The sequence below is a fragment of the Oenanthe melanoleuca genome, chromosome 8 (genome assembly GCF_029582105.1).
Source record: "Oenanthe melanoleuca isolate GR-GAL-2019-014 chromosome 8, OMel1.0, whole genome shotgun sequence".
Classification (NCBI taxonomy): Eukaryota; Metazoa; Chordata; class Aves; order Passeriformes; family Muscicapidae; genus Oenanthe; species Oenanthe melanoleuca.
In genome coordinates, this window is record NC_079342.1 from 16,430,612 (window position 1) to 16,443,034 (window position 12,423).

Consider the following 12,423-nt stretch of genomic DNA (forward strand, 5'->3'; position numbering starts at 1 on the left):
AAGGCTGCTTCCACTCCTCAGCAGTCAGTACAGCTGGAATTCTTTGATAAAGATTTCCTTCTGCACTGTCCTTAGAGCCCATCTTCCCATAGCAGCCCACTGAGCCCACCTCACCTCAGCATCAGAGATGCTGAGGCTGGCCTGGGGCACCCTCCCCTAAAAAGCTGCTCAGTCTTCAGATCCTTTCTCATTTGACTAAGTCCTCTTGTCATATCTCTCTTCTTCCAGTACAATCACCACAATAAAAATTTGTGTTGGTTTTTTTAAATCCCATGGTGATGTATTGAGTTCTAACTCTAGATAGTACCTCTGTAAGAAAAACTAACATGTGGAAGAAGGGATATTTATTGTAGTACAAGATTTTTTAGTTCATATATAGGGAAGCATTATTCCATTTTAAAAAGTCTCATTATAATCCTGACCAAAGTGGAGCCATGACAGAGCCTGACAACTCAGATTTTCCCTGACTGCTTCTTTTAGGATTTAAATAGCAGCCTTCAAACTCAGCACCCATCCCTATGTCTGCTTTAGCTGGAAGACAGAACATGCAAAACTTACTCAGATGGACACATTTTGGCCTCAGAACAGCTGCCAGACCTTCAAAAGCCACAGAGATTCTGCTTTCCCAGTTCCATCACTGAGAATGCCTCCCACAATATTTCTCATAGATTTAATACTAAATGAAATATTGATTAACCTTTTCATCTTGAGGTTCTGTTTAGCATTTTATGTCAAATTGGCATCAACCCACCTCCCCCTATACAACTGGAAAGGCTTCAGTCCCTAAATTCATGAAAGCTACAGTTAAATAAATTACTTCACAAGAACAGGTAATTAGAATTTTATATGCAGTGTACATGATCACCACTGTTACACTGTAAATTATGTTGCACTTACAGGGTTACAGGAACTTTTTAAGAAGTATTAAAGGATTTGAACCTGCATTATCTCATCACTCTTGCATAATCAGTCAATAAATCAATTTATTGCCAATGACTGGACTTGCCTGGCATATTCTTCACAGCTGTCTACCCCAACAGTAAAACTCACTTTAAAAGTGTGGGATCTGAAATGCCTAGAATGTTAAAGTCCAATGCAACACAAAGCCCTCATTATACTGCAGCATCCCATCATTAAAAACCCACAAGAGTGCTAAGTGAAAGCAGCCCAATGGCCAAGCAAGGGTTTGGGATTTGCCTTCCATAGGCTCCAGCTCCACCTCCAGGTACTTCCACCCCCTCCCCTTCAAATTCCTCTGAAGAAACAATGAGCTGATACATTAAAAACTCTCTGAATAACAGCCCCACTTCTGTCTTATACTATTGCTTCCTCCAAGACTCTACCTTCTCAAGCCTAGAAAAAAACAAACAAACAAAGAAACCCAAAACAAACAAACAAAAAAAACACTTTAAAATACATTTTTAAATCCTATCAAAGTCTGTTTTCTGTTATGTTAACCACTGTCTTGCCAACATCCTTTCCTGACTTTAAGGAAAGCAGCTGCCAAGAAATGGCCTTCAACTTGCTTACACTGCAAAGGCTTTTTTAGAGAATTCCCCTGCAAGAGATAAATTCCAGATGGATGTTATTTCATATTATTCCCATATGTAAAACATTTTGAAATATACAAGTTACTTTAGCTTTAAGCAAAGTGCTAAAATACAAAGACCAAAGCTTCTCCTTTATTAAGACAATACATTAGTCCTGCTTGTCTCTGCTTTTCCCAAAAAAGTGAAGTTACAGCTCTTCACATGTCCTCAGCCATTACTCTATTGCACACTCAACTTCCACCTTATTATTCAAAAATACTTTTTCCTGGAAAACTCTCATCTGAATGGGAGCCTCGTGTTTAAACAAGAGAGGGTCCCACCAGCACCCATCTCCTCACCCCCTTCTTGCTCATGGGGTAATGAAACTTCACAGTTCTTACATTCCATAATTATGAGTATAAGATGTAGGGCTTCCTCCTATTTTTAAATAGTGCCAGCTCATCTCAAAAGGTTGAAAAAGAATCACCTCATTGTATGCAACAGACTAATAAAAGTGTTTGTATCAGCATAACAGGCAATGTGCAACTCTGACAATTCTGCTTGTGGAAGAAGTTAGGCAAAGCCTCCTGGTGTCAGGCAGCAGGAACAGCTCTGCTCTTGCAGGCAAATCAAGTATTCCAGATATTTAGCACTGCTTTCCCTTGTGTCAGCAGCTCCTGTGAACAATCCATCTAAGCAAAGAGGACACACACTTTCCATCTCTCAGCAGTGGTATACTTGAAGAAAGGCACACAGGTTTCAGTCTGTATGTGCAAAAAATAAAATAGAAGTAGCAGGCAGGAGAGAATGGTAGGAAGGTCCCTCAGACACAAGATAAAACTGTAGAAACATCCCTCAGGCACATCCTTGCTCAGTCATTTTGTTTGCTAGAGTTGCCTTTGTGACACAGGAGTACTCAAGGCTGGGGGCTCAGAAGGGGTCTGCAGAAGCCTTCCAAATTCCAGGAATGTGAGGTAGAGATAGTTCTACATATCCAGAGTCAGCTGAATGAAGCAAAGATCTAAAAAATCTCCAATGACCTTGTCTATGTTATCAAATATACACAACAAGGTGGCTGCATCTCAGCAGTCTATGCTGACACCTCACAGAAACCAGAAGACCATTCTCAGTTGCATTTCCAGTTCTCCTTCTCATCAACATCTGAATGGGTGTGTAGTGAATCCTTTGAGGAGAAAGAAAAAGAAAATTACCAGAAATTTATTTTGTGCCCACTTCTTCATTCCTTACTGCAAGAGGAGGATCAAAAAATCCCAACCCACCCTTTCACCCAGAGGACCAGGTAGTGTTACACAGCCCCAACACTACAGTGGATATGTTGTCCCCAAGAGCTGCCCTGCTACCCTCTCTGCAGTTTCATCTCTCCTGCCACTACAAGTGTTGATCCTGCTTAGGAAGACAAAGACACATCTTAGTGCCCGTATCTCTCATCCTGGTTGCACAAGGCAGGCTTTGCTAGCAGATTTTTCTTTACCTGTCTTGGAAGCTGATGGCGTCTCAGCTGTCTGTAGAACTGCAGCACAGCAGGATCAGCTCTCACTACTTTTGGGTCAAAGTCCAGAACACGGAGCCCTGCGAGGCTCCGGGCTCGGGACAGGGCTACGTAAGCCTGCCCACTCTCAAAGACACGAGACAGGGAGATCTCCACACAGTCCAAAGACATGCCCTATCAAAGGCAGAGAACTCTGTTACAGAGCAAACAAACAATAGCATTGTGGTTTATCAACACTAACCTGGCCTGCGAGTCTGCCCAAGGTACCATTTTTGCTAAAAGGTTTTGATTTGAAAAAAAGGAATCAGTGGAAAGCAAAGGCATTTTTTCCACTGTCAGGAAACTTATAGTAGATAGTAGGATCCACTAACTAATTCCAGTGAGGCTCTTGTTGTCCAAAACTCCATAAATCCCATCTAATCAACACAGCAGGGAAGGAAATCCTGCTGGTTTCAATTTTAGTAGTTAAGTTTTGTAGGCACCATTCTCAAGCAGTCCTCTGGCAGGCCTGAGAGAGAATTTGGGTAAGACCTGGCCAGCCTTGTCTCATGGGCTGTTCCAGGTGCAGCAGAATTTTCAGCATGGCTTAGTTTAAACTGTGGCCTGGGAACAAATCCACAGGTCTCCCAGACCAGTACTTATCAAGTGTGAAGTCTACTGGAAAGGAAGGAACCTTTTAAATATTACACTGTTGCATTGAAAGTTATGTTTAAAAAATCCCCATTGCACAGCATCAAAGGGCAAGTCCAGCCCAAAGAGCACAGCTGTGGCTGCAGCAGCTTTCTCATTTACACTGTACAGCTCAGGGTTTCTAATGCTCTCAGGGGAGCACTACCCTCATCAGCCCACAGTGGTAAATAAAGCTGCTTTATAGCCCAATGCCAACTCTGCAGATGGCAGTGCCCTTAAGGAAACCCCAGTAGTACTGACAGCCCCACAAGCAAAAGAAATCTCTCTGCAGCTAGACACATGCTGGAGTTTCCCCCTCCACAAAAAGAGCCTTCCAGCTTTCCCTCCTGTTTCACCAGCAATGCAAGCTCACCCAGGAAATAAGGTTTATAATAGTGTAAAAGCCTCTGTACAAGAGCACCCACCTGACTCTTGTGAATGGAAATGGCCCATGCCAATTTTAAAGGTAATTGCTGACGACTCAGGTGAATTCCTGATGGTCCTTTGATGATCCATTTTTCCATTTTTATGAGCTGTGTGACCCCACAGAGAAACCTCACCTTAGGCAGTCCTGTAGGAATGGGAACAGGAAAGAAACAGGGATGTATTCCTGACACTTGACAGCCAGGATGTCAGCAGCTTGAGAGCATCTTTTTTCTGCTTAAACCAAATCTAAATCCACAGACAGTTAATAGCATGTCCTGAAATTATGTTTGACACCTACTTAAGCAGAAGAATAAAAGGCAGGTATTTTACCAGTTGAGATGCAGAAAAAAAAAATACATTTTGCAGGTAGCAGAGCATTATTCTTTGAGAAAAACAAACAAAAAATCCATCAAAACTTGCTTCAACAGAACAAACAGGAAATTCAAGTGAGCATACACATTTGCATACAGAATACAGAACACAAGAGGCCTACAGATAGCTATAGCTGATGCAGTGCATGACATCACAGCTCATGAGAGCCCCAAGCTTGCAGAGATCTCTCTGCTTTCCCTCAAATTATCACCAAGCTGTAAACAAAATTAAGAAGTCATCACCCACCAACAACAAACTGTTTTGTTATTTTCCCACTTCCTTCAACAAAAGATCAAAGGCCTCACTTACCCTTCTGTTCACTTTCAAACCCTACAACAACACCTCGTGCTCCATTCACCAGCCCCTGAGACACATCCAGATTCTTTGCTAACATCACCTACAGAGAAAAATAAAATGGGTTTAAAAATTCATTGTGGATTTTTAAACTGCTTCTACAGTCCTTTCAGCTACCTGCAGCTAAACTTCTTGCCAGGATGCATGAGCACATCAGGCTGATTTGGCCAGATCATCCTATCCTGCCTATTGCAGCACCATCTCCCATTTCATTGGAATTATTACACAGCCTTTCCTTCCTAGGATTCCTAACTACATGATTTTACAGCACTGAACACTTTACTTGAGTTATTTCTGTCCACAGCTGTGAGTTCAGATCCAGGGAGCAGTTTTCCCTTTGCCAGGCATCACCAGCCTATGCACATACAGATTCTGGGAGCAGCTAAAGAACAAGTTTTCAAAGCAAATAGTGCTACTACTAAGTACAATCCTACATCCTTTCCACTCTGACAGCCCTAGCTCAGAGCTAGATGCCCAGTCCAGCAAACATGGCAAGCTGTGCTATATTTTACAGGTGGGGAGGGCTGCTGTACCTGGAAGTGAGACTGCAGGCAAGGACTGCTTGTGCTTTCTGCTACTGGAAAGCTTCTAAATTTGATTGGACATGTCTGTCAAAATCAAGTAACCATCAGTGTCCACAAGACATGAGCCTGAACTCATCCTCTGTCTGGATAAGATTCTAAGCAGAAAAATATACAGAGATTGGGATAGAGTCTTCTGTTGCCCTGGCATAGCCATTCTAGACTGAATTTGCATTCTATATATCCTATATATTAATCTACTCTGTACATTTCTCTGATGTTCCTGCATTTTTCTTATGCCATTTGATCTGGTCTATCACACATGTATGTACACACTTACCTGAGCTCCGAGCTTTAGCTCAACTCTACCACCCACAGGACACTGAGCATCAATTAACTTCACTAGCATTGGGTCACTGTCCAAAGCCTCAAACACGTGCACTTCTCCTGTTAAAGGGAGAAAGACAGGACTTAAAACTGTTGAACACATTCTACACATCATTACAGGAGATTCAGCATTTATTTATTTTAATTCCTCTTCTAATATCCATTCTGCTCTGCTCAGCAGAGAGCTCACTATTGCCTCTCTTCCCTATATAAGGTTCAGAGCAAGAAAAGGCACAGAAATGAAAGGTCAGCAGTAAATAAGAACTGAGCAGACAGCATTTTGAGCAGTTTCACCAACACCAGATGTCCAAAAGAGACTAAGGAAGAATCCAAGGACCAGCAAGGGAGGCAAAAAATTAAATAGCCTGGGTAGAGCATGGCCTAAGAAAAAAAAAAAGGAGAGGTGTGAAGGCAATATCTTACCTACTCTACCTCACAGAAAGCAATGAGCTTGCTGTCTCTTACAAACCAAGTAGTGATATTGTGGATTTTTACACAAAAAAACACTGTGAATTTTTTTCCTAGACACTTCAACACACAGAGCTTGAACTGGTGCTGCTGTGCATGACAGAACCCTAGTTCCACCTGACAGCCCCAAAGCCAGCAGTTTCCTCCACCAAGTTCACCTGGCAGCTGTTGCAAGCGTCTCTCATTGGTTATTTCTACATCATCTTTATGGGTGCAGAGCCTCGTAGCCAGGATCCCATCACGCTCAGACCTGTGAGCAGCCGTCTGCATCAGCAGTCTGGTAACTTCCTCTGTGCACCTGGTAGCCAGGAAAAGGAAATTCTTCTTTAAAGGGATCAGGAGCAGGTATGAGCAGCAGTAACCTTCACACAGCTAGATCAGTCTGTGCAAGGTACAGCCCCCAGAGAGGACAGAGAAAGATACCTGATAAAGTCAGAGCAGAGCCAGTGTGAGCCCCAGCCCTACCATGGCCACTGCCAGCTCAGGATTCTTTGAATTAATTCACAGAAATTGCAGAGGGACCCTAGGAACTGTCCTTGCTTACCAGAGCAGCATATATGACACCTGTCTACATTAACTAAGGTATTTATAGCTTTGCCCACAGCTACACATTCCTGACAGAGGATGGAAAAGTGACAAACTGCACTTTCCTCTGCTCCAGGGATCACAAAGAGAGATGAGTTTCTCCTCACCTGCCTAAACGGATTGCACTGAGGAGTGAGACAAAGGTCTTGTCAGTCTGTCTCCGCACTTCAGTCAGCTCCATGTTTATGTGGATGCATTTTCTCCAGCTTTTTGCCTGGAAAAATCATTCTCTTGTTAAGAAAGAGGCAGACTTGAAGTATGAGAATGAGTTTAGGAACAGTTTTGTACCTGGAAGCAGAACTTGGTTTCTTCATTAGCCTTGCAGACTGGGGGTAGCTGTAAGAAATCCCCACAGATAATTAGCTGAATTCCTCCAAAAGGCTCATCCCGTTTTCTGACTGCCCTGAAAGGGATGGAAAAGAAATTTTGAAGGTCCTCCAGAATCTGGACATAGTCAAGTCCCAGAAGTTGCCTAAAAATCTGTCAGTATATTCAAATCCAGACAACCTGCAGTGAAAGATATTTATCCCCAGCTGCCTCAGAAGAGCTCCAATAATTAAGCAATGCTAATACAAGACATTAAATTTGCTTTTCTTACCTACCCCAGAGGTCATTACCAGTCTTGGTTCTTTAGTGGCTCCTATACTACAGCTACTTCTCTCAGCCAAGAGAGACCTTTTGGGCACAGCTGTATAATCTAGACTCATCTCGATAGACAGCACTTAGCTTAGGACATGGAAAGAACAACCCAAACAGCCATAGCTGTGACTGGGGAGCAGACATGATCAAAACCTGTCTCATTATAAAGATTGTCTTAGATTCTATGATTTCATACTTTTTTATAGTGCTGTACCAGCAGCTGCCTTGTATCTATTCACAAAACTAAGGAAAGGAAGCAGACCGGAAGTTTAGGGAAGTTAATTTCTGCTAATTTGACCTGACAACTGCTCACCTTGCCACTGCCTCCAGCTTGTCAAAGAACTTGCCATCCACCATTGAGATCTCATCAATAATTAAGTGCTGGCAGGCCAGCCAATGCTGGCGCACCCCCGGCCGCTCTGCCAGCTGAATGCACTGCTCCAGCGGTGCCTTCCCAGAGCCGATCCCTGCCACAGGACAAAAACAGCAGTGCTTTAGGATGCTCCGGATTCTTAGGGAAGGGAGTAAGACCTCCGAGCCCCTCGCTGTCGGGCAGGCCATCACCTGCAAAGGCATGGAGAGTAGTGCCACCGATGTGACAAGCCGCCACGCCCGTGCTGGCCGTAGCGTAGGTGATGTTCGGAGGGAGGGAGCCCACGATCCTCTTCAGCAGGAACGACTTCCCAGTCCCTTCGAGGAAGAAGCAACAGGTTAGTGGCCAGGGCTTTCCGCGGGGAGCCGATGAGAGTGGCCGGGGCTCCTCACCTGCAGAGCCGGTGAAGAAGATGCTCTTCCCGCTCCGCACGGCGCCCAGCACCGCCTCCTGCTCCGCCGAGAGCCTCGCCGGGGGCCGCCTCTCCCTCTCCGCTCGGGGCACCTGCGGGACAGCGGGGCGGCGCTGTCAGGGCAGGGCCGCTCCCCGGGGCCGCCCCCCGCCCCGGGACTCACCTGGGCCGGGCTCTCCCCGCGCTCCGAGCCGGCGCGGCGGCGGCCGGGCCCGCACAGCACGTCCCGCTCCTGCAGCGGGCTGATGACCGAGAAGGACGGCGGCGGCCGCTCCAGCAGGCGCGGGGGGCGCGGCGCGTCCCGCGGCCCGGCCGCCACCTTGAGCCGCAGGAGGCGGAGGAAGCGGCGCAGCGCGTCCGGGGGGCAGTCGGACAGCAGCACCTGGGCGCCGTCCGGCCCCACCCGCACCGCCGCCCGCCCCTCGCCCGCGAACCGCGTGAAGAGCCTCACGGCGTCACCGGCCAGCACGAAGCTCAGCACCGCCGCCGCCGCGCCGCTGCCGCCGGCCACCCGCAGCACGGGCTGCCGCAGCTCGTTGCGGCCCAGCAGCACGGTCGCGTCCCGCATCACGCGGCGGCGCGGGGCGAGCCCCCCCGGCAGCGGCTGCTCCACGGCCGCCGTGCAGCGCAGCTCCGCCGCCTCCATCGCCCCGCCGGCCGTTCAAACGCGCCGCGTGCGCCGCCGCCAATCAGCGCCGGGGGCTTTAACTCGGCGGCCAATAGCAGGCGGGAAGGGCGGGGCGCGGGGCGGAGCGCCGGGCGGGCCAATCAGCGGCCGCGGGCGGGCGTTGCCAAGGCCGCGCAGGAACGCGCGGAGCCGGCGCCGCCATGAGCGCGGAGCGCGGCGAGAGAGACCCGCCGGACGCGCTGCAGAACCGCATCCACGCCGAGCGGGCCAAGAAGGAGCGCCAGTGGCGGCTGCTCTTCACGAAGTACACCGTCAACCCGTACCACCCCAGTGAGGTCTTGTGGCCACAGGGAACTGGCATAAAGCCCCGGGGGCAAGACGAGCCGTGAGGGGACTGGGGGGGGGCCGGCGGCAGCCGCGCAGCGCTCAGGGACGAGCAGCTCAAGCAGCTGCGCCCAAGCGCGGCAGCGTGGCCAGCGAGAGGGGTAAAGCTGGAAATGGCAACTGGTGCGCTTTCCTTCTGCCTGAGGAACCGGTCTGCACAGTGACCCACTTGCCGAGATAGTGGGCAATTTTTGCCTTTAGTAACCACGTAGAAGTAAGGCAACTATTTAGGATGTGGAACTTACAAATTCTATGTAAATACAGAGCCAAGATGGGGTACAGGGCCCCGACACTATACCATGTTCCTTCAGGTCCTGATCTGCTTTCTACCTGCCAATTCATGCTCTGTGCTAGCACAGACAGGTGATGGGAGTAGATTCTTTCAGGTCTAGGTTTTGCAATGAAACAACAAAGGAATACAATTTCCTGAGACTTGGCACTCTGCAGGCCTTGGGTGGGGTGGGACTCTGATATGGTGAGCACAGGCTCACCTGTTGAAAGGCCTTTAGCACACCTAATGCCCTTCCCTTCCTAGAACTTGCCATTAATCAGTACCTCTAACTCATTTTCTTCTGTGCACATGCAGTTCAATAGTACATATTCTATACCTGGCTGTGATTGAAGTCATTCACCTGTCTCATTTCTTTCCAGTTTGCATGATTGCCAGGAAGCCAATGTCTTGGCATGAGAACATACAAGTGCCAGTAGATGGTAAGAAGTTTCTGAAAAGCTTGTGATAACTACATAAGAAAATTATTAACACATAAGATTTAATAATTGTAATCAGTCTAACATATGTATGTGGAAACACCTCTGTGACCATATAAATTAAACTCACTTATGATTTTTGTTTGTAGAGCAGGTTTTTTTCCACTTTAAGGCCCTTTCCCATTACTTACCATTTTCAGCAAGTTTGCATCCATGCAATTATGCTCTTTTTTATTAAAATATGTATAAACTATAAAATATATAAAATTCCTTATATTCATATTATAAAATTTTCGTTGAGAATCTAAACCTCTCAGGGGAAAACAAAAATATCTAGAAGCATGTTTTATATGTACATGTTGCCTACCATTGCAGATTCTACCTAACCACCACACAGGTTAAACTGCTGAAATGACTGCCAAGTCTTACTTTAGAGCACTGGTAACAAGAGCCCTTATGGCAGCTGCTCCCTTATTTGTAACATGCTAATTTTGTCTAAAAACCTTAATGGGTCAGATAATGTTGGCCTGCTCTATTCAAGGACTGGGGAGGGTAGAAAACCAAACCAGGGAAAGGCTGCAGGTCTCAGGCAGCTGAAAAAAGCTGTCATAGAGCACTGGTTTGGACTCAATGTGGACTCGATGTAGGAAAAGTAAGATGCTGCAGTACAGTACATAGGGAATTAACAGGACAGTATTGTCAGGCAAATCTTGAAACTTCCTCAGGAAATATTCTAGTAGAAACTCCACTGTGCATTCTGACAATATCATTCACAGAAACACAGAGGCTGCCTCTACCCTTGGTGCTCTTGCTGTTGCTTGGATAGTGTTAAGATGTCTCGTTCTAACACATATCCACAGGTGACTTTTGACAGTGATTTTTAAACACATTTTCATTTGTATTTGTGTCTCTTAAAACAACAGATGAATTCCTGAATTTTCTTCACCGTGCAGCAGATGTGCCAAGAAGGAAATATTCAATGCCACAAACTGAAAGCCAAGAAATTGGCTGGCATACAACACCCTTGGTGAGTAGGATGCTTAAAGACTCAGCTCTTTACAGGATTCAGAGGTGTTAAGTCTGCCACACTGAAAACAATTTGTGACAAACAAGGAAAACAAGAATTACAGGGAATGACCACAGCTGTTCACAGAACAGTTTTTAAAGTTTTTAAAATTTACACCTAAGAGGACTCTTCACACTGGTACAGACTTGTGAACAGAGAAGCAATACAATTCCCTTGAGAAACCTGACTGCAAAACATCTACAGTGACAGTGACAGCATGCTGCCAAATGCCACAAGTGTACTCAGGGCTGTTTATTAAAGCATTCAGCCATGAGAAATGGTGTAGTGAGCAATGTGAAGTGACAGAAGTACTGTGCAAAGAAATGTGCTGCTGAACAGCATCTTTCAAATAAATTGCAAGCAGAACCATAAAATTAATGATCATGTAAGTATACCCAAAGCAGATACACCAGTGAGGATTCATCTGGGGAAATGTAAATAAACAGAAGGAAAAGAAATATGATTAACAAGCTGAGACATCAATCATATCTGACAAACGATGAGTGACTCTGCAGATTAGTCTTTTGGGAAAGGCAAATTTTGGCCTGTTATAAAGAAAACTAAGATAAATAAGAAAATAAGACAGTCTTCATTGACTTTTCATATTATACATCAAATAAATCAGTTACTCATGACAAGGGTAGAGACAGACATCCCAGCTGGGCTCAATGGTATTAAGGAACTGCTGGTAGGATTAGTCTGGCAGGGTAGAGGGACCTAAACGTGTGTAGGGAAACAAGTTCAATTTTTAGAGTCAGAATTCATGATGCTGTTCAATTTGTTACGTTTTCGTTATTCGGCAGGTTTGACCATGACAAAGAGTGAACAGTACAGTGGTGCCCTGCTCTTCCTGTCATTTGGACATTTCTCAGCAGCAGAACATCATGCATCACTCTCCCCAGGAGGGACTACTACTACTACTGCTAATTTTAGTATAAGCAAATGACTGTCATTTTTGTTTCCCAGGTTCCCTTCAACTACAGTGATACCAGATTCTACTTCCCACGCTGGAAAACTGAGATTACCGCCCATGGCTACCCTGCACCACGGGGAGAGAAACCTAAAGAATAGTACAGGGAGAAAAGCACGGATAGAATGTTAAAGACATCTAATGTGTTAGGCCCTGCTCGTTATCTAGCAAGTCTGGCTGATTTCTAGTGAGAGACAATAGAAAAAACAAAACTTAAAAAACAGTGGCACAAACAAACCTATCTGTATGGTTCTGTATTTGTCTCACTGCTGTTTCTATACCCATCTACACAAATAGTCTAAAAAAACACACTAACATCTCAAAAAGCTTCAGACTTCTTATTTTGACATTGGCAACATGACCCAGAACTCAAGGTCACCAACTTAAGAGTAGTGGTGAAAAAGCTGTCAGAATGAAGGGAA

At 45.8% G+C, this 12,423-nt stretch overlaps 2 protein-coding genes across 3 annotated transcripts; one reads left to right on the forward strand and one right to left on the reverse strand.

Annotated features, from left to right (window-relative positions):
* Window positions 1-919: 919 nt before the first annotated feature.
* Window positions 920-8,891, reverse strand: PIF1 (PIF1 5'-to-3' DNA helicase). 2 transcript variants are annotated; one of them, XM_056497486.1, is made up of 12 exons: window positions 8,409-8,891; window positions 8,226-8,337; window positions 8,025-8,150; window positions 7,774-7,927; window positions 7,110-7,224; window positions 6,929-7,035; window positions 6,395-6,534; window positions 5,722-5,828; window positions 4,816-4,903; window positions 4,134-4,279; window positions 3,022-3,213; window positions 920-2,712 (listed from the first exon to the last, which is right to left on the reverse strand). In XM_056497486.1, the coding sequence occupies exons 1-12, from the start codon at window positions 8,889-8,891 to the stop codon at window positions 2,656-2,658; spliced, it is 1,827 nt and encodes a 608-aa protein (XP_056353461.1). In that variant the 3' UTR covers window positions 920-2,655. The 2 variants fall into 2 exon arrangements, with proteins under 2 accessions (XP_056353461.1, XP_056353460.1); XM_056497485.1 differs by having other exon boundaries at window positions 8,025-8,337.
* Window positions 8,892-9,029: 138 nt separating this feature from the next.
* On the forward strand, window positions 9,030-12,258 carry CFAP144 (cilia and flagella associated protein 144). Its single transcript, XM_056497621.1, has 4 exons — window positions 9,030-9,203; window positions 9,909-9,968; window positions 10,889-10,992; window positions 11,998-12,258. Exons 1-4 carry the CDS (start codon window positions 9,074-9,076, stop codon window positions 12,100-12,102), a joined length of 399 nt encoding a protein of 132 aa, XP_056353596.1. The 5' UTR covers window positions 9,030-9,073; the 3' UTR covers window positions 12,103-12,258.
* The last annotated feature ends 165 nt before the right edge of the window (window positions 12,259-12,423 follow it).

Excerpts from the sequence above, each read along its gene's own strand:
- PIF1 (XM_056497485.1), bottom strand. The coding sequence starts at position 8,891 with ATGGAGGCGGCGGAGCTGCGCTGCACGGCGGCCGTGGAGCAGCCGCTG. Across the intron at positions 7,225-7,773 it reads AAGCTGGAGGCAGTGGCAAG|GGCAGTCAGAAAACGGGATG; the intron begins GTGAGCAGTTGT and ends CATCCCTTTCAG. Across the intron at positions 4,904-5,721 it reads AGCTAAAGCTCGGAGCTCAG|GTGATGTTAGCAAAGAATCT; the intron begins GTAAGTGTGTAC and ends TTTTCTCTGTAG.
- CFAP144 (XM_056497621.1), top strand. The coding sequence starts at position 9,074 with ATGAGCGCGGAGCGCGGCGAGAGAGACCCGCCGGACGCGCTGCAGAAC. Across the intron at positions 9,204-9,908 it reads CGTCAACCCGTACCACCCCA|TTTGCATGATTGCCAGGAAG; the intron begins GTGAGGTCTTGT and ends ATTTCTTTCCAG. Across the intron at positions 9,969-10,888 it reads CATACAAGTGCCAGTAGATG|ATGAATTCCTGAATTTTCTT; the intron begins GTAAGAAGTTTC and ends TTAAAACAACAG.